General features: G+C 35.8%; 1 protein-coding gene across 1 annotated transcript in view; it reads right to left on the bottom strand.

Annotated features, from left to right (window-relative positions):
• Positions 1–20192, bottom strand: part of ADGRV1 (adhesion G protein-coupled receptor V1) — a 223856-nt gene that overhangs the window by 183597 nt on the left and 20067 nt on the right. Inside the window, exons 8-17 of the mRNA XM_066182497.1 lie at positions 18917–19187; positions 17775–18104; positions 14061–14237; positions 12778–13001; positions 4133–4259; positions 3856–4041; positions 3025–3205; positions 2303–2466; positions 1527–1650; positions 875–1141 (exon numbers count right to left, since the gene is read on the bottom strand). Coding sequence (XP_066038594.1) covers positions 875–1141; positions 1527–1650; positions 2303–2466; positions 3025–3205; positions 3856–4041; positions 4133–4259; positions 12778–13001; positions 14061–14237; positions 17775–18104; positions 18917–19187 — 2051 coding nt within the window. The remainder of the gene's footprint in view (positions 1–874; positions 1142–1526; positions 1651–2302; positions 2467–3024; positions 3206–3855; positions 4042–4132; positions 4260–12777; positions 13002–14060; positions 14238–17774; positions 18105–18916; positions 19188–20192) is intronic.

Genomic DNA, 20192 nt, shown 5'->3' with positions numbered 1-20192 from the left:
TGGACGTTAGAAGGATTTCTGTGTGTATATTATCACTTTGTCTACAAAGGTTTCTATCCCCATCCCAGTTTTCACCCTTTTCAAAAGCACTATTTCAAAATTTCTATTCCAAAATGAACAATCTATGGTTTTAACTTCATATATCACTATTTGTATTTTCTCCAAGGTACAACAGTCCAATATAATTTTCAAAAGGGATGTAACAATCAAGGCCAATATATGCAACAGATGATAAAAAGAATACAGTAATTTCTTTTTTCTTTCAGGAATTCATGTAGAAACAGTCTGTATTTTGCCCATTCTGGCAGGAATGTGTGCCAGGAGGAAAGCCATCGCAAGTTTTCAAGAATGGTAAAAGAAAATACCAGCAGATCCTGAACCAAGTTAGTAAAGTAGAAAGAGACCACTGAAAAAAATTTAAGAAGGGAGAAGTATGGCTTTGTCCAATAATTTCTATGAAGCTGGTGTTCTGTAAGAGATCTGGGTATCTGAGTGAATTCTAGATGGCCTTAGGAGACACATGAACTACCTTATACTCAGATAACAGAGGAAAATCACCTATTTCTCATATTTAACTTATATTTACTTATTGATGAGCAAAAAATCCATCTAATTTGGAGCATTTGGAAAGAGATTTTAACTCAAGTTATTTTTGCAGGACCGTTTCAGCTTTGTGATTTAATTTTTGCTTCCAATTAAACAATTCAAAATCAAAATCCGAACACACTGTACAGAAATTTTATAGAAATGTTGATGCAAACCTTATTCATGTAATGCCTGGCATTTTTACATCACTTTATGCTAAGAACAAGCTGGTAAAAAGTAGAAAAAAAGAAAAAGAGTTACTAAATAAACATTAAATCACTGCTTTTACCTGTTGAATTCAAAAGGAAGACATAAAACGCTTCATCAGTTTCAGGGGTATCATCATCATTAATATACACAGATAAGGTCTGCTCTCTTTCTCCAACATCAAACAGAATGAAACCGTCCTTTTCACTGGGAACAAAGTCTCCCTCTTCAGCTGTTGCATCTCCATTAACAGTAGTGTACTGAACAGCAACAGCAGCATCAGCAGATCCATTCCTTAGGACTGTAAAGTTTGCAACACTCCCTTCTGTAATGCTCACTGTCAGAGGTTCTGAAAACACACAGGCAATAAATTCAAGTTCAGACCTGTGTTTCTTGCATGTGGCCTATTCATCTAATCCCCCACAATAGGATCCTTCACCTCAGAGAAAGAGAAGGCAGGTCTAGTTAAGGAAGCCAAATACTTGCAGTAGAAGAGAATATTGTTGTCCTTAGCCACCTAACCAAACCCAGACCCACCAACAAGAATAATGATATAAAATGAGAGAAAATTCTTAACTTAAAAAAAAAAGGCAAATTCAGTACAACAAAACCAAAAAAGTATATTTTATAACACTAGCTCCATTAGGATTAAGATTTTTCAATAATCTACTCTGTCAATAAAATCTGTTTGGGGTGGAATATGAATTCAAAATTTAAAACCAGTAATATCTAACCTGCAAAATAAATTGGATCATCATTCCTTGTAATCTGTAAAAATGCACTGGTTATATTGCCCAGTCTGGCTCCACCAGTGGCATTGAATAATCTGATTATGAATACCTCCATCTCTTCGGGTACCTGAATGACAAAGTATTAAGAAATTAATTTCTTGCACACAAAACAATGAAGAAATTAAAAGGAACAGCTGAGGAGGTTAATAAAAAAGGGTTTCTGCATGTTGTTGCTTATTATTGATTCATAAGTGTGTCAAGAGGGATGACAAATGACAGTTTATACACTTACACAAAAATAATCATCAATCAAAAATCTTTGTAAATAAATTCACTCATCTTTGCTATTGTACAGATGATTCAAAAGTTTCTTGGAGTTTCCTGATGCTGATGTAATTTATCAGGAATAAATCAGCTATATTTATTTATTTATTCCTTTATTATTAATTATTCTCATTCTTTCTTATCTTACTTCAAATTTATCAACCTTAAAATTATAAAATTAGGATTCTTGCTATTTAAACAAGTGGCTTACTTATTATTATAAACTAACCACACTTGACTACCAACAGATCCTAGCTTTCTTGCTCATAGATATGGACAGTGTCTCAAATTCTTTTATGATTTGCTTAAGTAAACTCACTTTTACACAAGTATTTTGATTTTTCTCACAAAAGATTACCCATTTCTTAAAAACAGAGCTTCTTCTTAACTTGCAATGTTTTAGCACTTCCTTTTTGTTTCACATATTTACACAAAAATACTGTAAAAATGATTACCTCATCTGGTAGAGAGTAAATTGTGATATTTTTTGAAAACTCCAGATTATCAAAGAAAATAATCCCTTGTTCAGGATAGATGTCATTGGTACATGCTGGGTCAACAATCCAGGACACACTAACATTGCCATAGTTTCCTTGGTTTCTTACAAGTCTGTAAGAGGCTACAAAAAGAAAACATGTACAGTCAGTGTGTGTCTCCAGAAAAATACAAGTCAAAATAAAAATCATCAGCAAAGCTGAAACAAAGAAAAAGGAAAGAAAACAATAAGTAAATCCACTTCTTGCAAAACTAGTCTGTGAGTGCCCTATACAAAAGGCTGCACAATAATAGACCATTACAGCAGTTAAGACTTGTATCACCTCTATGGATACAATAAACTGAAGACACACATATGAAAATTTAGCTCATTCTTCTCTCACATAGCACCCAATACCTCATGCTCGCCAGGCAGAACTACTACCTCCAGGCAGTACCTTGCACATAAATCAATTCCCTCTCCCTCCGTCTGGTATACTCTCGAGCTATATTTTAACTGAATTGATGCCTATGGCTTTCAAGGCCCATCTCCTCTCCACTAATCTCCACTGCTCATCATGCTGCCACTGTACCACTCTGGAAACTCCTGAGTCAGGCATTGTCCTGTGATGGTAAAGTAGGGAAAAGAAGTTTCGCAGGAGCAGACAGCAGAGAAGGCGGTTACCCTAATAAAAAGAATTACCAGCGTAGATGATTTCTCCTTTACTTTCCTTTATTGTTACAGATAGTTCATCAGGTAGAAACTGAATGACACCATGTGGATCATCATTCTTCAAAATGGTTATATTGACTCTTGTGGCACTCCCCAGCTTGCCTGACATTTCACTGTAGCTGCTGAGCACAACAGCATATGCCTCATCGAGCTGGAAGAGGGAAACACAGTCAGAATAAAAAGATTTATTTAGCAGAAATAGAGGACAATTTCAACAAAAGAAAATTACACACATTTTCTACATGCATAATGGTTTAATGCATCTTTGTCATATATAACAGTGGAAGTACAGATTTTAAAACCACTGGCATTAAACTAACTTAAAAAGAATTTCATTTTTAATCTAATGTGACTTTGTACTTCACATATTTCTTGAAAAAAAAAACCTCACAGGAGATGCATCATGAAACACTAAAACAAATATTGTGTCTCTAAATATATACAGCAAATATTAGTGTAGACTGGGGATGACTGAGTTCAATGAGCAGGTATTTACCAAAAAAGGAACAAAAAGAAAGTGATTGTCCATACACCACTCAATTAAACAGTGGCATTCTATAGTACAGAATGTCATGGATGAGAAGTTAAGTTTCAATTTACAAAAATAAGAATCCACTGAGACTATTAAAGCCAAAGATACCTTCTAGTTATCCAGATAACTCAGGTTTGGAGACTGGAAATACATTTTGTAGAAAAGTATTGCATACTTGTTCTGCTCTCATATATTTTCCTGTATTTTAATAAGTGACAAACTGTTATGCTGTGAACACAATTTGTAGAAAGGAAAATTTTCATTTCTACCTCTGGAATCCCATCCATCTTTGTCAAAAGTGTAATTATGATCTCTCTTTCCCCAGGCTTAAATTCCAGAATTCCTGTGCTTCCATAAAACTCATTATTGTCCCTTGGTTCTACAGTGTATCGAAGAAACTGCCTGACAAGGCTCCCTCTGCTGCGGACAATCTGCAGTTCAACAGAATCCCCTTCCTGTAAAAAAAAAAAAAATTCAGCATTTTACTTGCACTCTGCTAAGATTTACTTTTCCATAATGATTAAGAAAAGTTATTCAGATAGCTACCTTGATACTGTAGGGACCTCTGGAAGAGGGAGAAAATTCAAATACTCCTCCAGGATCATCGTTTTCCAAAATAGTAATCTCACAAGTTGTAAACCCATATTTCAGTATTTGATTTTCCACACTGACCCTGGGAAAGGAAAAACGGAAAGTTTGAGTGATGGTTCTTTAAGTAAGTAAATACACATCTATGTGAAGGACATCAGAATCCTGATTAATTTTATGAATAAATTATGAAAACAATTACCAACAAAGAATATAATGAATTAGGAATGACACATCAGAGTGTTCCATTCACTTGCAATAAACCCCAACCCTTGTTCTTGAAGTACCATCTTTTTCTGATTATTTTTTACAGTTTATAGTTCTGGGGCTTTTTAGTCATACGTGCACACAACACAAAGAAAAAGAAATAAAATTGTCTTTTAAAACTTAAAATCACATTTAGTGTTACTTTTTATTTGAATCAAAATATAAGGAATTATCCAAAATCACTTAAACAAAGAGAACTTGTATTTCTTGCATTCATTTCCTTGGATGAAAATTTGTAATTACAGTGTTTTAAGTTCATTCCACTAAAAATACAAGAAAAACTACTACTGAAAGATGCATAAAGAAGGCACCTTCAGGATGATGATTTCGATATAGCTTATTAAATGTTGGTTTATTAATTCAGATTCATCTTCCATGTTTTCTGGAAGAAAATTTCAATGAACGAACAGGAAATATGTATTTTGAAGGGTCATACCTTGTGTTTACTGCATATTAAAAAAAAATACGCCAGCAGACACAATAACTTGTTTTAACATAAACATTCAAAAAAAAAAAGACAACCGCTCATCTTTGATCACAGAAAACTTCTCTACAGTTCTCTGCTCAGCCATTTAGGTGGGACAAATTGTATTTCTGGCAGTTTAAGGCAACAGATCCATTATTGCAATCAAGTGCAGGTATCAAACATTGAGTCATGCATTAATAATTTTCATCATTCACAAATACTAAATAAATCCTTCAAGCCAGAAATCCATGCCATCAAATTAAAAACCAAAGGGCAAGCAAGCATTGCCTGAAGAGATGCAGAAGACATGATTCTTGAGAGAAAAAGAAGTTACTGATAGATTCTGTTCAAACTAATCACTCGTAAAACAAAGCACTGATTCACTGAAGACAAACCGCAGTTCACTGCACTTACCCGAAGTACACGACAAACCTTTCTGTCTCTACCCTGTTAACACAGAAACAAAGACAGAAGGAAAGGAAAGAAGAATAGAGGGAAAGGAAAGGGATGGGGGAAGGAATGAAAGTGCCACTTCCTGAAATTTCAATCGTACCAGCCTTAGACAATAATAGCAGGAAGAGCACCACAAAGTTTTCTTTTCCCTTTCCAAACATATCATGTTCCTTTTATGGGAACCTCTTTCCTTGGTATTTTTTTGTTGACAAATGCTAGCAAGTGGGCAGCCAGTACTAGTGAGAAATGACCTCATGACCAATTCAGGACGTCAAGGCTCATTCATGGTACATCCTACCCAGCCCTCCTCCAGGAGTTCTATCACTGCCAAACTCTGTGTCTGCTCACAGCTGCACCAGCAGCCCATATTTATAACTTCATACAAAACAAAAGTACAATCAACATGTCTCCATCATGTGTTATTTCTTCAGTCTGACATAGTAATGATAAAAACAGATAAGTACATTGGGAGTTATAAAAAATATATATCAAAAACTATTTTAGTACAAACTCACATCAAACTTTATTTTTGATGATTTTTCAGTTCATCAGATTACCAGAGTAAAATATCAACAAAAAAAAAGAAAATAAGAAAACCACCACCCCCCAAATTAAACAAGGAAAAAATAGAAATAGGAAAATAAGCACATATGACAAAACTATCACATCAAGTCAGATGAAAGGATGTTACTCTGCAATAACAAGAATGTCATTTCAATATCGTAATAATTATTTTCTTAATGTAAAAAAATAGATATTTAACATAAAAACTGGATCTACCATTAAAATTGTATGAACAGATTAACAAAGCATTTATAAAGTGAAATTCTGAATTCAAAAAGAATTCAGATTCAGAATTAAACAGACATAAGAGTTCACTCAAAAGTTTGAAGTAATAAAGCAAATACACTTGCAGCTCTATTCTTCCAAATAGGAGATCTGATTTAATAGAAATTTCTTAGTTATTTCAAATGAGGTACATTTTAAATATATATAAAGACATTCCCATTTCTTTCAGAAATGTATGCAAGTTTTCCAAAATCATCAAGCATTAATACCATTTAAAAAGTCAAGGTGAAAATTCCAGAGCTAAAATTTATGCTTAATTTTCATTATATTTCTCCTAATACTAAAATTTAATTATATCGCTAAGCTGTTGGTAATATATTTCACAGCAGAGAATACAAATGAACCATTATATCAAATGGGTTTCTGGTACATATGTACAAGCTTTAGTGGTTAAGACACAATAATCAAAAATGAAAGAGCATGCCAGACAGAGCATGCAGATATATCTCTTTCATCTTCATGAAGTCAGACTGCGTGAGTCCAAACAAAGCTCAGACAAAAAAGGGCCTGTTAACTGAGGAGTAGTGATAGAATCTAGTATCATGCTGTAATGCATGATGGCAGCTCTAACGAAATCCAAGGGGTAGCAGAAATTAAACAGTTCCATGGTACCATAAGGAGGTACTTTGAGCTCCAGGTATACTTTGAAAGGACTGAGAAGACTGGGAATACTTACAACCTTTTAACAGTCACAGTGTAAATCAGACCAGAATCTCAAGAACTTGGAAGTTAGAAAGCAACTAGTCAGATTCAGCCCATCCACTGCTAAAAATGCTGTTTGCTTGGATTTTTCTCCAGTCAAGTTTTCAAAACTAGGGTCACTTGACTGACTGACTGACTGACTGACTGACTGATTGATGGATGGATGTGACCATGTTTTCCCTGCATGACTGGCCAGATTGCTACCAGTGCTCTGACATATTGAATGTTGGTTAATATCCAAAAACAGGAAACAGTGGTTGGGCACTGGATCAGGCTCTCCAGAGTAGCAGTCACAACACCAAATCTGACAGAGTTCAAGAAGTTTTTGGACAACGCCCTCAGGCCCACAGAGTGTTTCTTGAGGCATCCTATACAGGCCCAGGAGTTGTACTCAATGATCCTGATGGGTTCCTTCCAATTTTGCTTATTCTGTGGTTTCATGATACAATAACCTATGTAAAACAAAACAGAAGCCACGAGGCACAGGCTTCTGACTCAGATCTGCCATTACATAAGCAATGAACACAATAGGATCCCTCATGTTTATGTTCTGAGGTACACATATACAAATTTTCATATGAATCCTGGACGAGGATCCATCAAGGAACTTCCTGGCTCAACCTTGGATTTTTCTTCTTGCTGTGTACTTGCCTGGAAATCACTAAGCTGTGCCTAATGCCGGTGACCATCATCCAAACTTGCCATGTGTTCCTGGCTTAACCCTCATGCCCTGGACTGAAGGCTGCCCCCACTTGCCATATGACAAATACCATCTGAAAGGCTTCTCATCTTAGAAGCTCTTTCTTTAAAAATACTTTAACCATTACTTAGCAAGAACTACAGATTAATTAGGTCAACTAAGAGAAGCTTCAAAATGATTCCTCACTTTTTTCAAATGCATAGTACAATAAAGTAAGAGAAATAAGATTTTTGACTGAGCTTAAAATAATATGAAAATTATGAAATAAATACTAACAAAAAAAATAATACTTAAGAGATGTGTTTGAATTTGGTAACTTTGAACCAAGAACTGGAATTCTGAAGAAAGTGAATATTTTGAAAAGCCCATGAGAAATTGAATTGCAACTGTGAATTTGTATTAATGTTACTCTGAGAAACACACTTCTTTAAAATCTTTCTCTTCTTTTAGGTATCTCAGAAAAGGTGCATTCAAACTGCCTGTGGAACATTACTCAATTTGCTTCCTCAATTTGTGTTTGCTACTTCATTTTTTTCAGGAATATCTCCAGACTTAATTAGTGATCTAGCTTTAAAGAACAGTGTTCCTCATCAGGGGTAACACCTTCTCTCTGGGTTTAATCCACAATTTATTTGATTTTGGAGGCCATTTTAACTTATGTTATTCAGCAGAAGATATATGGTGTTATTACTCTGAAAAATAATGAAAGCTAGCAGTAGGTGTCCAGTAACACTCATATAAACATTCTACTATCACTTTCAAATAACTTTTTCCCTATCAAAACAATATCTGACCAAAGCCTTGAAGTAAAAGCCAACATTTTTCAATGAAAGACTTAATTCCTATAGCATCACATACATTTCTTCATGGAAAAATTACTTAAGAAAGATAAATACAGTTTTGAAATAGGCACTGAGCACAGGAAATCCCCAAATTAGAAAAATACTGGAAACTCCATTTAACAGCTTTACTTCTGCCCTGAATTAAGGAACATAGACAATATGCAGTGCTTTAAATGGGTCTTTCATGATTTGCAAGCTTTTTATCATTATGTAGTTTCTTAAGCACAAAAATGTCTTGATTAAATTTAGAAAATATTTTTTTTAAAGTGTAAAAGCAAAACATAGGTTTGACTAGAATGCTGTGTTCAGTTTCGGGCCCTGCAATTCAGCAACCATGAATTTATATTATTGTTACTCTTAGAAACATGCTTCTCTAAAAAACTTTCTCTTCTCTCAGGTATCTCAAAAAGTGTCCTCTTCCACCAGGCCACATTCCAGCCACTCTTCCACAGCCTGTAGCTCTGCATGGGGTTGTTGTGACACTCGTGGAGAACCTTCGACTAGGTCTTGTTGAATCTCAACCGTTGGTGTTGGCCCACCAGCCCAGCCTGTTCAGGTCCCCCTGCAAAGCTTTCCTGCCCTCCAGCAGATTAACAGTCCCATAAAACTAGGGATCATTCACAAATTTACTAAGAGTAAATCCCCTCATCCAGATCATCAGTAAAGATATTAAACAGTTCTGGGCCCCACACTGATTCCTGGGAGACCCCACCAGTGTCTGGCTGCCAGCTGGAATGCAGCACAATTCACCACCACTCTCCAGGCCTGGCCATCCAGCCAGTTCTCAACCCACAGAAGAGAGCACCTGTCCAAGCCGTGGGCTGCCAGCTTCTCCAGGAGAATGCTGTGGGACACAGTGACTTTGCTGAAGTCCAGAGAGACAACATCCACAGCCTTCCCCCAGTCCCTCAGGCATGTCACCTGATCATAAAAGATCAGATTGATCAGACAGGACCTGGTCCTCCTAAACCCATACTGTCTGGGTCTGATGCCCCAGGCATCCAAAGACCCCGCTCAAGACGATCTGCTTCATAACCTTGTCAGGCACCAAGGTCAGGCTTACTGGCCTGGAGTTCCCCAGATCCTCCTTCCAGCCCTTCTTGTGAATGAGCATAACACTGGCCAGCCTCCAATTGTTTTTGACCTCCTCAGTTAGCAACGACTGATGATAAAAGATCGACAGCAGCTTAGAATGCTTTTACAACAGCTCCCTCTTACCCTACGATGGATCCTAATCCAGACCCATAGACTTGTGACCACATAAATAGCTCTGCCAATCACTAACTACTTTCTCCTGGATTTCAGGGGGTCTACTCTGCTCTTCGACCTGGTCTACCATCTCAGGGGACCAGTTGCCCTGAGAATTATTGGTCTTACTGAAGCTGAAGACTGAGACAAAGAAGGTGTTAAGTACCTCAGCCTGTATCACATCACAGAAATCACTAGAAGTATAAAATTTTCCACATTACATTGCATCAGTTTTGCTTCACTGAACACTTGTAATATAAATAAATTAGATGCATACATTTGTACATGGATCTGTTCTGGCATCTTAATTTGTGGGAGTCATGACCAAAAGATCCTGAGAATAAAGTATTTAAACACTCAAGTGTTCCTGGATTTTAATATTACGGAAATAAAAATAAAATCATTAGTTTACAGCTGTTCCCAGAACCTAAAGTCCAGAGGTTTTCACTCTCAGCTGCATTCATTTAAGAGAACAAACACAACCCATGGACCATAAGGGCCCTGGGCCTTCAGCTGTGCCAATTTACCACATTTATAGCTGTGTATCTCCATGGCAGGCATGACAACTGCCAACAGCAGAATTTCTTGTCCAAAAGTTAAAAAACAACAATCAGATTTCACTACAGCCCTCTGGCTTTATTTATGTTTACTTTCAATTCAGGCCTAGTGAGATATGGGCAAGAATCCAAACTGAAGCTGGTCCTAAAGAAAGAAAATATGAAGAAACTTCTGCAAGTAGAGGATTGTGTTGCTTCTTTACAGCTCTTCTAGGTAAGCATATACTTCATGATACACATTGGCCTCCATGTTGTGGACAGCATTCATAATTATTTTAAATATCCAGGCCCTAAAGATGTTGGTCATAGAGCAAGTAAGGAAAATACTGTTTTTAATGGCTTGGAAGATTTCTTTTGTAATTATGGCAGCAATCAAAATTCATTTAAAACATAAACTGCTGTAATAACATCACTGAGTTGTAAATAATACATCCCTCTTAGAACCAATTATCAGATTGTTTTGCCCATGCTATTACTAATTGCAATAAATAGAATGCTTATGAACATATGTCCATGTCTATAGTTTCATTAAAGTCCGTACATGCTCTATTTTACTACTGACTTACGCTACAGTTTATCAAACAGTGCAAGCACATCCACAGCACAGTGCATCTTTGTTTTTTCATGGTAATTCACTACTGCTGTGAGATGCTGGCTGCCAGTCTTGGAAAATAAAATCTGTTAATCTAGAAAACACAAACTATGCAGGAGGCAATACCAAAAGCTTACACGCATCACCCTGGCAGCATCATTAACCCCTGCTTTGAAGAGTTATCTCCAGTATTGAAAGGATGATTTTTGCCGATATTTCATTCTTGGCTTCTGCTCATGTTTAAATTGCCAAAATTCACTCGTAGCCTTGAGGGACACCATCCAGATCTAGAGAGAAGTTCAGACTTTATCTGCTCCTTATTTACTTCTTTTTCCTGGCCAGACTACCTATTCCTTACTTCACTCTCTGACCTTGCCAAGTATGGGAAAGCTGCTTATTGCTGGCAAAATTTTTACCAGCCACTTCATGATCAAGAAGACCTGCTGCTCCCACCATACATAGCAAAAGCAGAACAATGGTTGTGTTTGTTCAGCTGCCAATTCAATCCCCTTCTAGACATAATTTTCAAGGCATGGGATTGCTAGTCAGAGTAAGTGGTAGAACGCTGTAGTTGCATGTACTGCAGAGCTGTCCAATATAAAAAAGTTAATCTTTTATGCTGCCCATTTCCTCTATGTACTTGTCTCCTATTCTTCCACTTCAGTATTTTCACCACTTTACACAAGTTTCTTTTAGTGCCACAGACTCTAATAAACTTTCAGGCAAACCAGTTTCATCCACAGGAAGAAAAACAGAACTGCTTGCAATAGTCTCTGTCTTTTGTCTTGAACAGGACCATCTCTTCAACACAGTGAGTACCCAAGACAGAATGAAATAATTGTGTACTAGATGCATCCACCAGCCAGCTTCTACAGAAGCAGACCAATCCTGCACTGGAACAGCTTCTTTCCAGTGTGATAGAACAATGCTTACAAAACAGAATCAGCAGCAGCTTGAGGAGTTGCTTTCTGGTTTACTAGTGTGTAATCTACATGAATATCTGGTGTTAAAATTTCCCATGATCTACTCTGACCTTCCTATATACAATAAGGGTACTTCTTCATAAGTTACGGACTGTGTAAGTAGTAGACATGCAATGCAGACTCTGCAGCTGACAGACCTCTCTTAGCATGTTTCCAGAAAAATAAATGGGAAAGAATATACCTTAGATTATAAGAAGGTATTAGCAGAAGTGATAGTATTCCTTAACTATATATACATCTGAATCTTTGGAAGCAGGACTGAAGAAATAGCCAAGATTCTCCTGCTAATAAAACAAAAATATGGATATGAAATAATTCAAGTATTCTGAGTAGTGTTCACATGCAGATAGATAATAGTATCTCCTGAGGCCTCTTACAGCCTTAATAACTCTGCAATCCTCGGGTCACACAGAAGGGAGACCATAACACTGTGCTTCAGAAATACCATTGCTCCCTTTGTAGCTGAGGCACGTGGTAATAGTCACATTGGCCTATTTTGGAAGCCAGCAGGTGTGACGGATATATCTAATCCTGCAATAACATCCTGACTATAAACCTCTTCTGAGAAAAACAGAGTTATGTATTGCTTTTGTTACTATTCATTATAGTTTTCTCCATTATCTCACTAAACATTATTTTGCTGAAAATAGAAGTCTTATAATCAAGAGCTATAACTAAAGATCAAAGTTAACTGAACTTTTTTAGTAGCACACATTATTTTAATCAATATATAAATAAAACTGTCCCTAGATAATAAGCAAACATGGTTTCTTATACTGATCATGAGTCAAAGAAGATTTCATACACAGTCTGAATCAAGGGCCCAGTATTCCTCCAGGCATTTATCAACACAATGGAGGCAACACCTCATAACTAATACCGTGCCAATTTTTTATATTGATTATAGCATATGGTACATATGAATAAAGATTAGGGTACAATACCTGTCCAAAGTTAGTAACACGGTTTCATTCATTTCAGGTATATCATCAGCTTTAATAGTAATGTTGATTGTAGTATCACTTTGTCCAGATAGGAAAACAACAGAGCCATTAAAAGGACTTATATCACCCTGTGTTACTGCCTTGTGATTAGGACCAAAGGGTCTCAAACTCCAAAACACTGTTGCTTGACCATCAGTCCCATCTCGATGCAATGCAATGGAAACCTGTAAAACACATGAGTCTGCTGTAACTTGCAAAACTAGATGCAAAAACAATTAACCCTTTGCAAATTACTGTTTGAATATGAGCTTCAAAATATTCACCTTTTTTTTTTACTTATACCTGTAAGATCTGAAATGAAAGATGGTGTATCAATGAAAATATATACTGAATCTTATCTTTTTAATCATGTATCCATTATATACTTGGACATATATGTTTTTATATACTTAGTGGAGGTGGCAGACTATTAATATGACAAACCACTAAGCATTCATAAACACAAAAACCCTTCTATGACTGATTTAACCAGTGTCCACCTCATCAAGACAACCTAGGTTTTAAATGTAACCATCTGTAATGTAATTAAATGTAATTTACTCTGGCTGTTATAGTAGAGTTCCAGCCTGTACTCTGCTTAAGGAAATCAGCAATTTTATTCTGAGGATGAAAAGCAAGTTCTCTGATTTAGGATTTGAGGGAAGATCTCAGTTAAGACAAGTAGGGGGAAAGAGGGAAAATATAAGAAAAGATATTTTATAAAAGGTTTTTCTGGCTAGGATTACGGTTTTCAGATGGATGACAATGCTTTTGAAAATGCTTTGGGTACTGAGAAACAAAAAAAAGCATATTTATTAGAAAACAGATCGAGCAAGCCAAACTACATATTCACACGTAAGTCAACTCTAAAATACACAGATGCACTCATGAAATTTGGGAGCAAAATCAGTCCTACCTAACAAAAGTGTCTTTACAGCTGGTGAAAGAAATTAAACTGTCTGCAGCACCTTTTGCTCCATGTGAGCATCAAGACCTAACCAGTTCTAGATTCTTACAGGGAAAGCAAAGCTCACCACACTTTTAAGATGACAATCACATTATATCTTCCTAGCAATTTTTTGCCTTTTTGTTTTTTTAAAACAAGAGAATATTTGGAATAAGATCAAACTTCGAGGATGGATTTTTCTCACACCAATTTTTGAATGTTAAAGTGGATATAGAAAACTTTGCTTTCTCCAAATAAGTTTTCCGCACTAAGGGACTATACAAAAATGTTTACTTACCACTGTAGCAGGGAATTCTTCTGGCTCAGAAAGAATAATTGGAAGACTGCTGGTAAAGCCTATTTCTCCATTTGCAATATCTGGAGTAATCCTCAAAGAAATATTTTGAATCTCTCCTAATCTAGGACTCACAGGTGGGATTAGAGGAACTTTATCCAGCAGCTCAACTTCTTCCAACTGTGAGAAAAAGTAAGAAAAACTTGAAAAATAAGAAGCCTGAGTTCCAAGCAAGAACTATTCTGACATCTTGGAATAAATGTCATATGCAAGGAACAAAAAACTTCCAAAATAAGTTTCTCATACCAGCAACATTGATATTACAAAAATGTGTAAATAGCTGTGTAAGAAATGGAGAGAATGGTATTAAGCCTCTACAGCAGAATGGTATACCTCTCAGACAAATCACGTACACAACTAAATGCATGTAGAGGTAGAATCAACTTCCTAAACTGGGCAATTCATTACTAGATCTATGAATTGATCTGTCAAGCACCCCAGATGTTGTTCTAACTTCAGGTTTTTGCCATGCATTGATAAAAATCTGCTGAAGTCACTGCAAACATAATAAATTAGACCTTTTCACGAAGCCAAAGAGTGATTCAATCTTCTTCTCAAAAAAATGTAGACTTCTCTACTTACAATTACTAATATGTTAGAATTATATTCAGAACTGAAAATCAGTACAAGATTTCAAAACTGTAGTCTCCTCATACATTACCATATTTTTGATGGTTTATTTATACTAAGAAGTAGAAGAATGTTTGTTCCATTTTTGAATGGAAAATATCATTCACTTAGCCCATCAGCATCATTGACATGACAAGGAAAGTAGAACTTTCCTTGCTCTGCTTTATCGTTACGATTCAGGATGGCTCATGTAACAACACGTACAGCCCTGATTTCTTCAGAGGGCTTATAGCAAAGTCTATTGAAAGACAGATTCTTTTTATACAGTGTTTCGGTACAATGAATAGGATTGGTCCTTTAGGGCACCACCCTTTTGTAAACATCTTTACCAGTAAACAAGTTGGAAAAACAGCAGGTGTCAGGAGGAGGATATCTACAAGATTGTTTTGGGTTCCTCCTTATGATTTCCCAAGCCAGACTGAGAGAGTTCTGTGCTTGGTTTTCCCACAGGCTTCAAGATTCTGCCTGGAGCCTAAGAATCCATGTTCTCATCACTGTCAGTACCCACACCGCTTGTATCAATATTACTTTCAAATATAATTTATACCATCATGAGATTATGTCTACATGGATCATAATAACAGATATTTCACGACTGATTCATATATACTTCAGTAAACATTTCACTTGATTCTTAAAACTAATTTATTTAAAATACTTGGACTGTATCATATTCTGTTCTACTGTTATTCAGGTAACATTCAAAAATACTCATTGCACATTTTGATGATAGATGGGATTTGTTTCTATAAATACTGTAATTAGAAACTGATTCCAAACCATACAAGCTAGGTATTGGGATTCTGAGGAACAGAGAGTGGTTCTATTTGTTTCCTTCTTTTCTAAGATTTCTTTTCGAGCAGGTGCTAATTCTCCAGTTAACACCATGCAGGTGGACCACTGTTGTGGTTGTTAGCTCAGTAAAAGGTCTGAAATACTACAGAGCTGAAAGAATTCCCTTTGGAATTCTATCTGGAATTTCAAATCTATCTGGAGTATCTATTATTTGGAATTGTATCAAAGTTACTATCTGGATAGTAACTTTAAGATAAAAGTAATAATAAATGAAATATTATTGTTGGTTTTTTTTTTTTAATTTGGTGTTTCCTCTTAAAGCAAATCAGTTCCTGAGGGAAAAAAAGAAAATGCAGTGAACTGAATAATGACAAGCAGTTTATTAAACTAGTTAATCTTCCCATCCATACCAAAAGTAGTCTGCACATCAAACAATAGGTTATATAATTGAATATGTCACTGAAGAATGTTAATCTCACATTTCCCATTCCTCTGTCTGTTCTTGTCATTTGTAAGCTTCAAAATGTAAGCTTCATTCCTTCCTCCACCCCTTCTTCCCCAATTCCTGATTTCATTCTCTACTGGGCCTAGTACAAACTTTGTAATCTCATTCTAAACATGTTTGCTGAGACTCTCATTCACAATGTAGAAAGATTGTCATAGTGATAAATAGGGGTATTTTTCTACCTTTTCTAAAGGAATTATTTGTGTTAGAAATTGCCTCTGATTTTGTGTACTCATATTAAAAGACTTTTATAGTTCGAGGAGAAAGTACAGAACATACACCCGATCTCCCTGGAATCTGCAGTTTGAAAATCCAGGCCAAGTGTCTGCATATTGAAGGACTTGTCCCACAACCCGTCCATAGTCCACACTGTGATGTTTTTTGTAATCTAATTTGGAATTAGGTATTTCAATTCTTCTGCCAATCTTTCAGATCACATGATGGTGGTAAAACACACTAACCTATTCTAATATTTCAGAATCATATTGCCTACCTAGCTGTGAACACAGAAAGAGTGTGTGCAACTAAGACAATAATATGATTCTGGACATATTTTTTCTCTCTCTCTTTTTTTTTAATGGAATGTGGATGGAAGGAGGTGGAGGGAAGAAATCTTTTCAAGCAGTTAAAACATCTTTGGTAGACTATAAATTAAAGAAAAAGAGACCAAGTTTTACGTTTATGATTTCACATGAACATCACCATTCAAAAATTTTGAAGACACCTGACTTAAAATGAAAAGACTAAAAAGAACTAAGAAATTACTTGGAGATTTCTACTTTGGTTTCAACAAGTCACCCCTTTGTATGTGTATCAGGACTGCTCTCTGGGCTCACGATCCCAGGCAGTGGAAATAGTTAATCAGAGGAAGTAGAGATTATGTGGCAGTCCTAACTGCAGTTGGGAAAATAAGTATAAAAATTACTGATTACAATGCCCAGAATCTCCCACAGCAGCATATCTGAACAATAACTTGCTAACATGTATGCAAATCTGGTTTTCTCCAGTAAAAAATGAAGAAAAAAATTCATTAAACTTTTTTGGGGAAAACCCATTTTCTTTCAAAAGCATAATTTTAGTGATTTTTTTTCCCATCAGGCTTAAGAGCAATGACACAATTTCCCTTCTTACAAATTCAGATAGAAACAAAAAGAAAAAAAAAAAAAAACAACAACAAAAAACAAAACACCAAAAAAACACCAGTGGACCAAGAAAAAAAATTAAGGGCACACACAGGAAAAACCAGAAGAACTTTTTAATTTCCAGGTCAAAGTTGCACATAAATTAAACATACGTTTTACTATTTTTAATTTATATTTTCTTGATCTAACTTCTAAAATCTGTCATACTTCTGTACTTCAGGAGCCTTAATCTGATTAAATTGAAAGCCATGGAGCAGACAGAATAACATACCAGAAGAGGTAACTAACCTCTGCAACAGGGATACTATTTTGTTAAATTTAATGGTTAATAACTGAATCCTATTACAACAGTGTACTTTTTTAAAATTATGTAATTAGTAAATGATGATTAGGAAAGAAAGGTCTTTATAGCATATTTGTAGAAGCTGTATCTAAATAAAAGGGGGTTTTTGCCTACAGAACTAATAATTTTGTTTTAATCAGGCAGAATAATTTTAATTAAATTAAAAGGGAAGGAGCCACTACTATTTTATATCCTTTATATTACATGGGCTAAAAAACCACCCCAAGACACAGCAGAGATACCTGTATGGCAAAATGAGCTCCATTTTGAAGAAATGCATCATTTCGTATTGGTATATTTATAGTAGCTTGTGCTTTTCCTTCTGGAAAGATGAGCGTACTTCTTCTAGAAATATTTAGAATGCCACCTTTTGCTCTCTCAGGATCCAGAGCTCCAGCTGGAATATACAGTGCAGTATAAACCAACTGCACATCTCCCACTGTTCCTCTTTCCCTTGCAAAACTCAAGGATAAAAAGCGTCCCACTGGATTACTTTCAATTTTTTGATTCTCCAAAGGATGGAATTTTATCAGGCCATAAACATCATCACTGTCCTGAACGTAAAACAGAAGCTGCAAATCAGAAAACAGCATGCTGTATTACTCTGTACCATCGTTTCATGCCTACACAGAAGCATCTCCTGACTGCTACCATACATTTTGCTCCTTAGTGAACTGGCATCTGGAAAGAAATCAGATTGACAGCCCCAAAGTATTCTTTATATACAAGATGCATCTCACTGACAGTGGCAACTTTCCCACTATGCATCATTGCATGTACCAGAATGAGCTCTGAGTAACTGATTTTTTGGTTCAGCAGCCAAAGTGAATAATTTAAAAATATTTCAGATTGCAAAGAATTTAATTTTATTCACCAAGCTCATTCCAACAATTTCTGAGAAAGACATAGCAGGGACTCGAGTCACAGAACTGTCAGCAATTCTGGCCACCCTTTATTTCATAGTTCAAAGGTTCCAGTTGTAATCATCAAACCTTCCCCTTGACAGAGTTGTTACTCCGTAAAACATTTCAGTAATATGAAAAGAGAAAATGAGCAAGTGAAAATTACTTTCCTGTCTTTCTGTAAGAAAGCAGTCAATAGACACACAGCATTTGTTCAATGCTATCGCTGCACACTGGGAATAATCTGAACTGAATGCTACCCAGTAAAAAGTTCTGGCATTGTACACCACCTCCAGCCAAATACTTTAGATATGGCTCTACACAGTAAGATTATATTAAAGATTAGCTTGCTTGATTTTTATTCAAGACCAAACCCTTTCACCTGTTCAGCTACTCCATCAATCAGTCAATGTTATTAAAACTGGTAAAGTCTTTATTACTCATTAGTACCTTCTCCAAAAGAATTCTGAAAGTAAACTTACCTCAGACGGCTCACTGACTTCTGCACCTCCCTGTATTGTATGAGCTAGGAGTTTCAGAAGGTAAGGCTCTGCCTCCTCTGGTAGATCATCATCAATAACGTTCAGATTAAGTGTCACCAGCATCTGTCCTTGACCAAAACTTATCACCCCCGCCTCTGGAAGTAGGTCTGCAGTCACAGGTGAAGGATCACTGCTATTTCGGATTATAACCCAGTTAACAGAAACATTTCCATGTGTTCCACCATTTCTTACAATTGTGATCCCTTCGAACCTATGGTTTCGAACAAAAATGAAATCCCACAAACCATTATTACTACTGGCATGCATGCTTATCAACTCCCTAAAATATTTACACTGACCTAAGTGGTATAAATGTCAGCTGCCTGCAACTGAAGTTTGACTCAATGCTTACAGTTTGTGAAATCATAACACATATGTAAGACGAGCACTTTTTCATGAGGTCTCTGTAAAATCTCTGAAGATACGTGTTATATCTCACTTTATTTACAGCATGAAAGACACTGAGAAGTGAGTGGAGTCTTGCCATGTTTTATATTTGTCATGAGAAACACAAATCAAATTTCAGAAAACTTTTTGCCTATTCTACATCATGAACAGTTATGAGGCATGAGCATTGAAATAATGATCTTGAATGAATTGTTTGCCTCTGTACTAAAACTATAGTTACTGATATTTATGATACTGGAAATGTCATGTTGCCTCCAACTGACAAGTGCATGATTACAACAAAAAATCTGGAAGTCATGACTTACAAACATTTAGAAAGCATGATTTATTTCTTTACCGTTTATAAAAAAAAAAAAAAAAAAAAAGCTCAAGTGCTGAGCCCCCCATATCATAAAATATTCTTTCAAAATTTCTCATAGGATGATAGTTTGAGGCATTATTTGTTTCTTTGGGGATAAACTACCAGTAATTAGCAGTGGACATTTTTATTGAGATTATCAATATTGTGTATCAGTCTGCCTCTAAAATTTGTACAGAGTTTTGATTTTAATTTCTCTGTAAAATTACAAATATTTAAATTGTTTCTGAGTTTAAGGTAATTATTTAATGGCAGATGCCAAACACTTTTTTTCCTTTAATCAGAGACTGGATTTATAGATAGTAAAAACAAATATACACCAAGGGTGGAAGACAGAAATCTCTTTCCCACTGAAACTGTGTCGAGCAATATCACAATTTCACTGATCCTACCTTTAGATTAAAGAGTTTTCACTATTCTGATAATGTGATTAAACAGTTATGGCTTATT

This window comes from Chamaea fasciata, unplaced genomic scaffold (assembly GCF_029207755.1).
Source record: "Chamaea fasciata isolate MVZ Bird 193981 ecotype frontalis unplaced genomic scaffold, bChaFas1.0.hap1 SCAF_4, whole genome shotgun sequence".
NCBI lineage: Eukaryota > Metazoa > Chordata > Aves > Passeriformes > Sylviidae > Chamaea > Chamaea fasciata.
This window is presented reverse-complemented; position numbering and strand designations above follow the sequence as displayed.